The 13,847-nt window shown below is 37.4% G+C and overlaps 1 protein-coding gene across 1 annotated transcript; it reads left to right on the top strand.

The window, feature by feature from the left end:
• Nucleotides 1-2,981: 2,981 nt before the first annotated feature.
• On the top strand, nt 2,982-13,318 carry LOC139135150 (sulfotransferase 1C4-like). The gene is made up of 6 exons (XM_070702405.1): nt 2,982-3,183; nt 9,347-9,573; nt 9,758-9,866; nt 10,651-10,745; nt 12,307-12,472; nt 12,659-13,318. Exons 1-6 carry the CDS (start codon nt 3,045-3,047, stop codon nt 12,763-12,765), a joined length of 843 nt encoding a protein of 280 aa, XP_070558506.1. The 5' UTR covers nt 2,982-3,044; the 3' UTR covers nt 12,766-13,318.
• The last annotated feature ends 529 nt before the right edge of the window (nt 13,319-13,847 follow it).

Genomic DNA, 13,847 nt, shown 5'->3' with positions numbered 1-13,847 from the left:
AATGCCCAAGTAGTTTTAAGTCTTGAAATTTGTTGACCTCAAAATATCTTCCTATTGTCTCCTTGTTTCCTGGAATTCTTCCCTCTGAAGGCATTAGAAAACCATTCCTTTGTGAATCATTTGACAAGTAAATTCAAATTTTAACGGTCATTTTGCTTTCCCGCCATTTTCGAAAATTGGAAATATTACAAAGAAAATAGAACATACAATGTCAAAGTTGAAATACTCACCCTATGCATTACATTGGACTACTCTGTGCAGTTTATGTGAAGATTTCAGTGCAGATATGCACAGTATCCACGGTTTTTGCTTTTTTTGCATGGGGCTGCGATTTAATGAGTGAGCACACATTTAATCGTAGTGTAATTTTTATCTCGTTCAAAATTGCCCTTACAGTCACAGCAGGTAGTATACACAAACCTAAATTAGTATATTCTCACAAACTTACTTTAGTTTGAAAGTAAAATTACATAAAAATAATATTGAAAGATACAGCTAGTTGGGCTTTAATGCTGGGTGTTTAAAGCAATTGGCTTTTGAAGTGAAATGTGTTAGTCGCACAGGAAAACTTCACCGTGACGGGAAATGCACCCCTTATAATCATATGCACTGGGTCACTGAGTATCGTTTATATACGAGGATACAGGGGATACCGCAGTCGCTTGTGTTTCGATGCACGGAGAAGACCGCTGTGTGCGTTCGAAAGATTGGAAGTTCGGAAATAAAATGGCAACGATGTTTGGAGATGGATTTCCCTAACCAAGGGCCGCAAATTTAATCAATAAAGCAGCACTGATTGCTTCCACTAGATCTCTACGTTCATATACCGGCAATCCCTTTTGCGTCAAAATCAATTTTCTTCGCATTTTGGGATAAGATTCCAACATAAAACAACCGCTTTCGAGTAACAGCTGTCATAATATGTAGTCATGCTGTGATTCGCTGTCTCCTGTGTCGGTACGTGATTTTTACATTTAAATTCGGGTATGCTGATCGAGCCAATGAGTGTACAAATTCGCTCGCTATGAAGCACGATCCCTCTATCACAAAGTTTTGGAACATGATAAGCAAAAGATCTACTCTGTTCCGATTGTTAATTGTTGCCTTTTAATAGAAGGTGTTTCACAGTGGAAAATGTTCTATATTTTCACATCTAAGTCCTAACCATGCACCGCAGCATCATCATGTCGAATGACTTTCTCAATGTCCAAGCTTCTTTTTTGTCGTACACTAGGCCATATAATACAATGTAATTCATACTCCCTGAATTCTCTCACAGTTTTCAGATATTTTTCACGCTTGAACTTTCTTATATTTTTTCTCAATGTAAATCGACAAAGCGAGATTTCTTTGTGATGTTTTCTAGCCGTCCATTTACTCGTAATTAAGAACCACTTTTTTTGCAACAAGTATTAGACCATGGGTGCCTTTGGTAAGTAGATTCGTCATTTATGTTATAAAAAGATTTTGAATAGTTTTTTAATTTTGACCCATCTGTTAATTCATATCAAACATTTTAATGGAAAGAAATTTCGTCCATCTCTTGTTCATAGTTTTCTCATGTCCCATGCAAAGTGTATCCACATTTTCGGTGAAAATTCCAAAATCAAACGACTTGTACACAGATATTCTTGTAACCACCCTATTCTAATCTAGTACATGTATTTCAATTGTACGAGGTCTATAAATGCAGGGATATTCTAGTTTTATATCGGGAAAAAATTATTCACAGTGCTCTTCATGTATAGTGGAGCCACATTTTGGGTGAAATTCTGAAATCAAATTACTTGCTCACACATACACTCGTAACCATCCTATTCTAATCGAGTACATTTATTAATTGTCCAACATCTATAAATGCACAGATATTGATAGTTGTGTAATTGAAAATAGTTATTCATAGTATTCTCATAGAATCCCATGTAAAGTGGATCCACACCTTCGGTAAAATTCCAAAATCAAATTTCTTGTACACATATACACTTGTAACAATTCTAATCAAGTACATTTATATTGATTATCAAATGTCCAAAGATGAACAGATATTGCTAGTTTTATATTGGAAAAAATTGTGCTGAGCTTTCTCATACACTACCAAGTATAATGAATCACATTTTTTATGAACCCAACAAGCAAATTTCGTGTACATACATGCCACTTTACCTCCTACTTCAAGCAAAGTACACGTACACTAACATTAATTACCAAACAGATTAATAAGTGCAGATATAGCTTTTTTAGTCGGGGGAAATTGTTAAAAGTTTGCCCAGTCGACTCCGATGTATTATGATTTGATCTTTTTGGACAAAGCACTATGCCGGTCACATCTTGACTTCAAATAGTTACGCAAAAAATGATGACGCTTCCTATAAAAGGCATGTAAGAAATTTCATGAAATTGCGACCCACTCCTAAAAACTCAAAAAACCCCCACCGGCCTCCCCCCTTTAATTTCTGTCCAGTCCCTTACACAACTCATTCAGACTTTATATTCATTGTAAACTTAACAATGTCAAATATAACCCTTCTCCTAGGGAAAGTTTGTAAAATGTGACCCTTCCCCAATTCGTACAGCTCCCGGAGGCTCTCTAATTGATTGATAACAGCATCTTCCTGAACAGTTGCAGTAAACAATGAAATCGGACTGACAGCTACTTGATATCTTATTTCAAAGCTATTCAATCCAATAGTCTGAATTTGAAGGGTGATACAAGATTTTACATCCACCAACATTATGACTTTATCTCCAGTACACTGTATGAATCACTAAACAACATTGCTAATGTGATTGTCTTTCCTAAATGTACAGAGGACAACAATGTTTTGAGCAGTTGATGAGGGGGGGGTCTTTTATTTCTAGCAAGCATATCCAAAAAATCCCCGGCCCTGTCCCTGGTAATTTACGTCCTGTCTCTTACATAAGGAGTAGCAGATAAGTGGTCATGTTAAGTGTTACGCACACAAACCATTATCATAGATAAATAGAAGCGAGATCACCAGTTGTTGTAGTTCAACGTACAATACACGTTACTCGTTGTCCACAACATGGTTGATCCCGGCCGCCTCTACCACTACGAAGGGGTTTTATTTTGCGAAAATTTCTTTCCACCCTCAACTCTTGCTGCTGTTAAGAATTTCACCGTCAGGAAGGATGATGTATATATCGTGACGTATCCTAAATCAGGTGAGGCTATCTTTTTTCTCTCCCCACCTCTAAAGTCAACGCTAGACAACGCGTTATGCAATGTGATATTCATGTTCCCTTGTCTCTCAAGTGGCAAGGAAACTATTTTGACGTTGTATAGTTGCTTTCGTATGGTGTTTCTATCCCTATTGTGTCTTACTCACAGTCGTGACGCAGGACAATTAGTGCTAGACAATTTTCCGCCTGTACTCTTACCGTTATATTAAAAAAAGCCATTCCAGTCTGACAGCTGAAAGCAAAGAAGGCAAAACGGCATGCGTACATGGGGCTGGCTGCTCGCACATTCCCGCCACTATGATTACGACATCCATCAAGAGAGGACACTGTGAAGCATGTCCGAACGGACATTTCCAAATATAAGCTCCTAGACTATTTTGGGGTTTATTCCCCGATATCTAAGGTTTAAATTGTCTCTATTTTTTCTAAAAAAGTGTTTACAATTGATTGCATATTGTAGTTTTTGTAATTGACTATTTTAAGACTCACTTGCTCTCATTTTGGTCAAATGAGGTATGGATGTACATATGCAATTCAGGCTAATTTCTTTTTCTTCTTGACATTGTTTTTCCATTTGTATATTATTGTCAAAATGAAATTATTTAACCTTCCTAATATTCATAATTATTACATATATTTTACATCGAAATTAGAAGTCTGTGTATTTTCTCAGTGCAAACTTGAAGTTCATTACTCGGTTATATTCATGTCCACACTGTAAAAATAGTGGACGCTAGACGCGTCTTTACGCGTTCAAAATGTACATGTCGGTGTTTAAATTTGAACGGCTAGTGTTCATATTGTTAACACTAGTGTTCATATTATTAACAATGATGTTCTAAACCTGAACACTATGTCACAGAAATTTAACAATACTGTGAAACAATTAGCAATCTTTTGTGTTTTTACTTTACAATGGCTATATTAAATTTACTACTGCTTCACTGTCCGGCAAACGTACACGGATTTTGTTGTAACGAATTTCACACTAAGTGAAAAATATCTCCGGTCTACTATTGCTGAAAGCATGTTTTTTCTAAAAAAAGGAAGTATACAAAATAATTTTAAACGTTTATTACGGGTAGAAATTTTCAAAATTTGAAAAGAAAATCAGAAAACCATCATGAACGTTTTAATTTTAACATCGGCGTGCAAGAGGCGTTCTACTTCTAAACACTTGGTGTTCAAGTTTGGTGCCTTTTCCTATCCCATGATGCATCAAAACGGATGTTGCGACATTTTTCTTGTAAGCGCACCCTGAAGTCGTGATCGTGCGGAAGCAAGACCAGAAAGGTAAGTTTCCTCTCCAAAATAGAAAAAAGGTATTAGATTTTGAAGCATCTGTATTATTATCCTTCGAAATTAATTGTATTGTACTATGAAATAGCTTAACTACGTGAAGAAACCTTGTTTCTTTTAGAGGCTGGTATACCAAGAACTAGCCGTGAATACGCAGTGGTACTTTTGGCCATAGCCTATCGATCGATTTCACTCGGGTCAAGGGTCATCGCAACACAACAGTAGCGATAGCCCTTGACCTGAGCGCGATCGATACGCCTTGCATAGTACAGCTGCGTAATCACAGCTAGCACATGTCTTTTAGTAGACACAATCGCATGTAAAACATCAATTAAACATCGTAGAGTATACAATGTATTGTTTCAGCATATGAGAGTTTGTCTTTTTTATTTTAATTGATTCAGTTGATGACAAGAGCTGCAAATATTTTGTAACAGTATTGAAGAGAGTCACTGTATATGAAAGTCACCCTTTTTCCTTGACCTAATCAGCCCCTTGTCTTTCATTTAAAGTTTCATCGCACCATATTACCTATTGTTGCATTATTTTCAGGATGTAAAAAGTTGGATTTAACTGAAAATCGAAGCGTTGTTACAGAAGCTGATGGTACAGATAATAAAGAAGATGAGTGTACTGGTAGCTGGCTGGAAACAACTTGAGAACCTCAGTTCATCTCTAATGTAGATTTAAACTTCCAAGGGTCAGTAACTGAAGTTTGATAAGTTTCTGTATTTTTGTTCTGAATTGATCTAAGCTTTGGTAGCATGCTTGCTATGACTAACTAAATGTTGCCGGAGAATAAGCTTTCACAGAGGTGTAGTCTCCCTTATCAGATGCAAAGGTGGAATGAAAAATTAATTAAAAGCTGAAAGCGACAGAACATTCAGAGTAAATATGTCCACTCTGAATTACTGAATTTTCTGAAATTTTGGCTCTGAATTTTCTGTCACTTTGTGCTTCAATTTTTCATTCCCCCTTGCATCTGATGAAGGAGATTTTACGTCCTTGAAAGCTTACGCCCCTGTAACATTTAATTGATAGTCTGTTACCAAACCTAAGATTATTTTGTGTTGTAGCTCAACACGTCTCTTGTACTTAGCAACTGGTTTTTAGCTTTGCTGTCAGCTAAATAGGAGGATGTGTAGCATTGTCCTCAAATTTGTACATCCAAAGGTTTTTTTCTCCAAAACAGCCTGTACGAATCCTTTAATATTTGGATTACAGGTCTCCAAAGATTACCCTAATCACATATGTTCAAATTATGATGAAATATGCAAATTTATATTTTTGAGGCTAATTTTGCTATATTTGGGCAAAAATCTTCTTCTCTTTTACTGACGTTTTCAATATTTGGTAAACATGTCCCTAAAAATGACCATAGTCAAATTTGTGCTAGTTGTAATGAAATATTCAAATTTTTATATTTCATGGCAATTTTTGTCATTTTTGGTCAAAATGTCTTTAAAAAATCTTCTTCAAAACTGCTAATTGAACAGCTTTGATATTTAGGACATAGACCTCTACTGATAACCTTTTTAAGATTGTTCAAATATGCAGAAATTTGCAACTTTGTATTTTTAAGACATTAAAGACATTTCACACATTTTTAAGACATTAGGGATTACCAGAATGTGATATATTCAAGTTATGATGAAATCTACATTTTTTTCATTTTTAGGGTGATTTTTACTATTTTTGGTAAAAAATTGTATTGAAATTAATAGCAGGGTAATCCAGAATTGAGATATTACAAATAAACAAACCTTTTTGTTTATGAAGGACTTTGTTGGACAAGGAAATAGGTTTTACCCTGCTAAGGACCCACTTTCCCCACTTTCTGCATGTTGTGCCTTACCGTGACACTTTGACAACTTGACATGTTGTGTTTACTTTAGTGTGGACAACTATATACCATGTGCACTAGAGAAGCCTTGACTAACTTTTTTTCTTCAAAATTTACAATTGTCTACACAAGAGGAAATGTCTTTAAGAAACCATCTTACAAAAATGGAGTATGCATTTCATACATATACGTGTTTTCAACACAACAAACAAGTAAGCCAAATTTCGAGCTTTTTAGATGATTTTTGTACGTTTTAAACAAGTATGAACATAAAACGTAATCCACAATATTTTAAGTAAAACCTGTTTTGTCATTACTTTGTTCATATTTTTTAAAACGATGGTGATTTATATTTTATGGTGATTTTATATTGCTTATGTTTTTGATGGGAGGGTGTTAACACCGTTGGTATTTTCCTCTGACAAACTTTACATACAAAGTGGCAATGTTTATTTGCCCATTTTACAGTAAATTATTGTATTTTACTCTAGAAATGTTTTGTTCATATTTAGAATAAAATAATTTTACTGGATATCAGTGGTCTGTAATGTTATTTCATGGCTTGAACACCCCCTGAACGCCCAAAATTAAAGGTGTTTAACAAGCGCGCAACATGTGTTCTAGCCTTTAACACACTTATCGTTGAACGGCGTCCATGCGTTCAAAAAGTGTTACAGCCCTTTGAACGCGTAAATGCGTTCAATTTTTTGAACACATTTCATGTGCAACGTGTGTTCAGATATGGAACACCATGGTGTTCAATATAATGTCTGATGAACACGTAGCGTTCAAAATCTGCACACGTGTGTTCAAAATTTGAACGTTTGTTGAACACGTAGTGTTAAATTTCTGAACGTCTAGACGCGTTCAAAAAGTGTTACAAAAAGGCGTTTAATTGGTGTTCTATCCTTGAACACTTAACTTTACAGTGCAGTCAGAATGTAGTATATCATATTACGTAACGGATTAAATATCTGGAGACAGTCAGTGATTGTGTATTCTTGTTCTTACGCAATATAATATACAGTTATCATCGGAATCGAATACAATAGGCTGACACCAAGAGATTGTATAAGATCATTGCTGAGTTGTCTGACGCTAGAACAACCAATTCTAACGTCCTTCCAAGTAACATTCCCGTGACAGAAATTCCTACAAAATTCATCGACTTCTTTGATAGTAAGGTGTTGAAACTTCGTGAGGGCCTTGGCACTCAAACTCCTTGCATTAATCGTGATGACATCCTACCAATCCACACATTTACTAACTTTATTTCTGTTTCAACAGATGAAGTAACATCGTTGGTTAAGCAAACGTCTTCAAAAACATGCGACCTTGACCCACTGCCAGCAAACTATACCAAATATCATATCAATGCTTTCGCACCTTTCTTGGCCATTTTGTTTAATGCGTCACTTTCTACCGGCAACGTTCCCAGTCATTTCAAATCTGCCATCATCAGACCACTGCTTAAGAAACCTGATCTGGACAAGAATATCCTTAAAAATTACAGACCCGTATCAAATTTGTCATTTTTATCGAAAATCCTTGAGCGGATTGTAGCTTCGCAATTAAACATTCATCCAAGCAAATTTAATTTGTTTACCAAATGTCAAAGCGCATATCGTACTAACCACAGTACTAAGACTGCTCTTGTGCGTGTCCACAATGACATCATGCTGGCCCTGAATGAGAAAAAGGATGTTCTGCTCCTGAGATTTATCTGCCGCATTTGACACCATCGATCACGAGGTGCTTCTACAAAGACTTGAATTTCGTTTTAGCATTACTAGCACAGCTTTGTCTTGGTTCCGGTCGTATTTGTTAAATCGTAATCAACACGTCAAGGTAGGCTCTTCTACATAGTCGAATTCATTCATGAAGTTTGGTGTCCCACAAGGTTCAGTGTTAGGACCAATCCTCTTTACCTTGTACACGGCTCCATTAGAAGATGTAATTATTGCTCACGATCTTGATTATATGATGTATGCGGACGATACGCAAATCTATGTTGTCTGTAACAATCCAAATGACGTGAAAGTCAATGCTGAGACATGTGTCGACGAAATTCGCGGATGGATGAAATGTAACTTGCTAGCTCTCAACGATAATAAGACAGAGGTCGTCCACTTCTCATCGCACCTTAAATCAGATACTGTACCACTGACCAGCCTGAGAGTAGGTGAAATCAACATCATTCCTTCTCTCTCCGTTCAGAATTTAGGTGTTTCTCTCAGCAGTGATGGCTCAATGTCAAATCATATAAGTCAGATCTGCAGAAATGGTTATTTTTCATTATCTAGGATCAGCAAGATACGTAATTTACTTGATAAAGCAACCACGGAGAAATTGATCCACGCGTTTGTTACTTCCCGGTCGGACTATTGTAATAGTCTCCTTTATGGTGTCCACGAAGATCAACTTGCACGTCTGCAATCAGTCCAAAACGCTGCAGCTCGCTTCGTTAGCCGTACACGTAGATTTTGTCACATCACTCAAGTTTTAACTGATCTGCATTGGCTTCCAATAGAGGCTCGCAAAAAAACTTTCAACAGACTGTGTTCAGCTCCCTGATTGTTGTCGCTAATGATATCATTCGAAATGGACGCGATGGACGCCAATAAATCTACTCTGAGTACATTAAAAGTAATAGTGTCTGACCACTTTCATAGGAACCATAAAAAATGATAGCATACCATACATTCGGTATAGGGTCACGTCAGGGTCAAGTCAGGGCCAGGGTCCTGGTAATGCCTTGCTTGTAGTTCCCTTGAGAATTCTGAGACGAACAACTTAGCATTTTACAATATGTTCTTTGTGGGTCAGCTGTTTTCACTGTGGTCACAGGTAGCCGACACCACTGTTGTTCACCAAGGTCGTTGTTTACTGTTTTCATGGTTCAAGTAATCTATCCATACATCTACTAATTTCATTACCGACTAGATCTTAGCTATGGAAATAGTTGATTTTACAACATAGACTATTGGGGCTTTCAATTTGTAGGTACAACTTGGACCCAGGAAATAGCATCTCTTATTCGAGGTAGCGATGACATAGAAGAGACCGACAAGTTACCACTGGGCATGCGCATACCGTTCCTTGAGTTTGTCCACCCGGAAAAGAAATTGGAGTTTTACAAATTCCTGGAGTCTGTGGAGTCACCGAGATACATAAAGACACATTTACCAAAGCGATTATTACCGCAAGGAATGTTTCACATGAAACCGAAGGTGAGACTTAATATGTTTGAGTGCAATGGATGAACATGTATCATTCATCTCAAAATGCCCATTTTCATAATCTCATCTTACGTTACACTGCTAGCCTCATGTTTGAACGAATGCTGTCAACATACTCTGATAGGTTTGCCCAAAACCTTTATAAACTCTCCCTATTCGCTCTTTTGGCTTACAGGTCATATACGTGGCAAGAAATCCCAAAGACGTATTAATATCGTACTACGAGTTCAAACTACATCCATGGGGATGGGAAGAATTTTTCAGTAACTTCCTGAAAGGAAACGGTATCTAAACATTTTAATATGATTTGCTTTGATTTTGATCCATTTGCTTCCAAGCAAATTGTCGCTCGAAACCACGAAATTCTCTTATCTTCACTTCCTTTATCAGAGTCGTTGAAGAGCTCCACTCAAGACCAAATGACATTCAGCTACAAATCTCCGAGAATGTCGATTGAAGCAAGGTCATATGGTCGAATTGTGCTGCCTTGGCCCTTTATGAAATGCAAGACTTTTATTGATGTTTGTCGAAAGTACACACCAGATCCAAAAAGAGATCGAAGTTTCTGGCGTGTAACGTGTGACCACTTAACAATGAGTGAAAGATGTGACGTAGATTAGTTTTCCTTTATGCCAATTACATTAATGAGCATTGTTTCTGTTACAGTATTAAGCTTTCATGCTAGTGATTAATTATAAAAGTGAAATATTCATCATATCTCGCATCTTACACACTTTCACTTTGTGATTATACAGATAAAGAGAAGAGAATGCATTCGGAAACATTTCTGATTTGCAACAACTAAAAAGGTTATCATTCACATCACAATCGAAAATAGTCATTTCCTTTTCTTTTAAAAGCGAATGGTCATGAGATCTCGAGTCGAGATTGTCATCAAAGATCGGGACTCAAATGTAGGCTTAACCCTTGTTTTAAAGCGAGATTTCAGGGACTTGGGGGGGGGGAACAATATGCTACTGAGATGAGATGTTACAGAATGAATGCAAATTCTCAATGACACGGAGCCATGAAATATATCTTTATTTTTAAATTTCCATTGGTATAAAGTGGTTCATGGATGTTGGTTTGAAAACGTCGCGTACTGGTGGCAACATCGGAACGATGACAATGTTCTCTTCCTTTTCTTCGAAGACATGAAAAACGTGAGTATTTATTTTGTAACAAGATTGAAAGGGAGTACTGTAAAGTTTTACGCGGTCAAACAACGCATCTCTGATAGCGCACAATACATTCATTCCGTGAGTGTAACATTACGAATACGGTCCTCGAACAACACAATCGAAATTTTTGAATTTGTTTGTATCTATACAGAGACATCTTTTTCGATATATCAGCAAGGAATAATTTCACATAGAAAGGCTTATTGCATATAGAAGATTGAGAATGTACATTATTAAATCTCTTTTGTCCAAAGACATGATTTAACTTGCCATAATGTCAACATTTCTTTGTCACATTTGTCGCTAGAGGTTGATAGACATTCCACACAGTCCCTCCATAACAGGGTAGTTAAAGGTCGGTGACATTGCATAATAAGTACAAATGGCTAGGAGAAGGCTTGACTCAGGACTGTCTGATGTTCTTGAGTCTTCCTGATACCACGATCAGGTGATTGTCCTAATAAAATTTTGTTTCAAACAAAGTATCCCAGCTTCCCTCATTAACCGATCGCAACCATATTGTAACGTAGCCATATATATGCTTAGAATTTAACCTTTGAATTTGACTGTAATGACCGACAGTAACCCTGCACGTTATCTCCCGTGTTCGTTTTCGTGACCTTTTATTGTTTCAACTACTGAAGTTATCATCAATGCCTGGACGACCTTTACCCTTGTTTGACATTGTACTTAACCAACAGCGATTTGACTTTGCCGATTGTTCGTAGTTAATTATAGACGCATGACTTTGCAGATCCTGAGACCCGATTGTTTTTTAGTTAATTATAGACCCATGACTTTGCAGTTTCTGACACTCAATATAAACTTTGCATCTCAGTGTGTTAGGGAGAGAACATCAGACACCGTTTTAGGAGAACTTTGGGGACACGGTCCCTCCGTGGATGGACCGTGTCTACGGGCACTTTACCGACGACGCCCCGAGACGACGTTCAACCGTGACCCTGACGACTAGTGTAGGTCATAGAAGTTTACCGTGTAACTAGAGTTACTCAGCTGAATAAAGTACTACGACTTAGAATATATTTCGGTGTATCGTGCCGTCTCTTATACGTCTACTGCCCACGCTACGTGACAATATATTGCTTACATATTCATACTAATGCACCGATGTAAAGCACCCTTCAGTGATGGATCTCTTAGCCTCTGTGCCAATAGAAACTGTCAAAACACTATGACCGTATACCCTAAAGGGTCTGAGCTCTGCAGTCTGTCAAGTGAAGTCAGTCTAAGACTTCTGACAAAGTCAACACATAAGGTCATCAGATGGAGTTCGTCGGCAGACTATAACATTTAATCCTTAGAGAACACGTTTTCAGGGTTTCACAACTTTATGCGGTGTAGGGAATAGAGGTACGCCGAATGAAGACAAGACACAAAGTACACCATGCGTCGCCATGCGATCAAAACGATAATTATCAAGCTCGTATCTGCTCTCTCTCTCTCTCTCTCTCTCTCTCTCTCTCTCTCTCTCTCTCTCTCTCTCTCTCTCTCTCTCTCTCTCTTCCACATTCTGATTCTATAGGACTTGAAGGGCAGTGTCCGTAAAATCAGTAACTTCCTGGACAAACCACTGGATGAAAACACTCTGGATGAAATAACAAGACGATCTACGTTTGACGTCATGAAGGAGAACAAAAATGTCAACTTTAGAGTCTCATTCCGTGAGAAGGCAGAACTGCTGCGAATGGGTATGTAACCACTGGAGGCATTGCATTTAGATCATGTGTTAATACACATGTTAATGTACTACTGTATTCCTTTCAATGTGCTTTAAATATGTTTGTCTGTTTGTTTTGCTACGTCGCTATCACAGCGAGGAGTGTAGTACGCCGATATCATAAATCTGACTTTCATGTTTCTGTTTGCATCCTCAGGTAAGGTTGGCACTTGGAGGAGTCGTCTAACGCCCGAAGAAAGTCAAGCCATCGACGAAACATTTAACGCTAGACTTGCTGAAATCGGTTTAGAGTTTAAATACTAGTCTGCACTTTGTCCTCCGACCCCTGTCGACCTATTACATTCTTTAACACTATAGGTGCTTAAATTGTCACATACTTCAGACACCTTCATATGCGCATGGGTGAGGGCTTTCTCTCTTGGTTATCTTGATCGTTTTATCATATTTCGTGTAACAGTACAAATTTCTTTCAAGTTCATTAAGTTGTGACAGTAAACATTTTCATCGGATATGGTTGTATGGCAGTCTACAGGACTGGTACATATTGTGGCATCAATGAAGGCTCTCTTTCAGATATTATAAAATGAGTTGTAATTAGTTTTCAGACATGCAGTTTCAACCGACAAAATATTATAATTTCACCATCAATGTATTAGTCATTCCAAATTAATGTATATGGTAAAGCCACAATGATATACACCGTAGAGACGATCACGTCATCGCTATGAGGAATCTGTGAATTCAGTGGAAATCAGCATCTTGATGTATGTTTTAAGAAGATGAAATCGTGCATTGTGCCATGTATGGTTTGATAGTTTTTTTTAATGGGTAAGCATATTAAAAACGTTATACTGAATCTTCTATGTTATACAAATCTTTGTGTAGCTGACCTGGTAGTCAGGGATGAATTTTGTAGAGAGAGGATTGCATTATACTATAACAACCACAGTTCCTTTAGTACATTTTAATCAAAGCTTTGAGAGAAAACAAAATAATACATAAAGTATACGTACTTTATACACAAATACATCTTTAGATGCTGGCTGGATCAACTCGATCTACCGCATTTACCCTGACAAACGAATGATTACTGAAAAACGGTATAGATAGCTCCAACGAGTTTACCTTGACAATACAATTTGCCGCCTTGGACTTTGTCGACTTCCATTTATTAATGTGAGCCAGCGACGATTGGTTCATAAAAAATGTCCTGGCTCAGCAGATTTACTTCCTGTCCACATGAAAAAGCCAACGTTCCAAATTCTCTGATCGATCAAAGGTGAAATATTTGGCTTTGTATCCTATGGTGAGCTGACTCTTGCATCAAGATAAGAGATCCGTGTGTATAGAACCGTTCGTATGAAAGCCCATAAGGGACATTTTGT

The sequence above is a fragment of the Ptychodera flava genome, chromosome 6 (assembly GCF_041260155.1).
Source record: "Ptychodera flava strain L36383 chromosome 6, AS_Pfla_20210202, whole genome shotgun sequence".
Lineage (NCBI taxonomy): Eukaryota > Metazoa > Hemichordata > Enteropneusta > Ptychoderidae > Ptychodera > Ptychodera flava.
This window is presented reverse-complemented; position numbering and strand designations above follow the sequence as displayed.

Coding starts and splice junctions, on each gene's coding strand:
- LOC139135150 (XM_070702405.1), top strand. CDS start 3,045: ATGGTTGATCCCGGCCGCCTCTACCACTACGAAGGGGTTTTATTTTGC. Junction 9,574..9,757: donor TGTTTCACATGAAACCGAAG/GTGAGACTTAAT, acceptor TTTGGCTTACAG/GTCATATACGTGGCAAGAAA. Junction 12,473..12,658: donor GGCAGAACTGCTGCGAATGG/GTATGTAACCAC, acceptor TTGCATCCTCAG/GTAAGGTTGGCACTTGGAGG.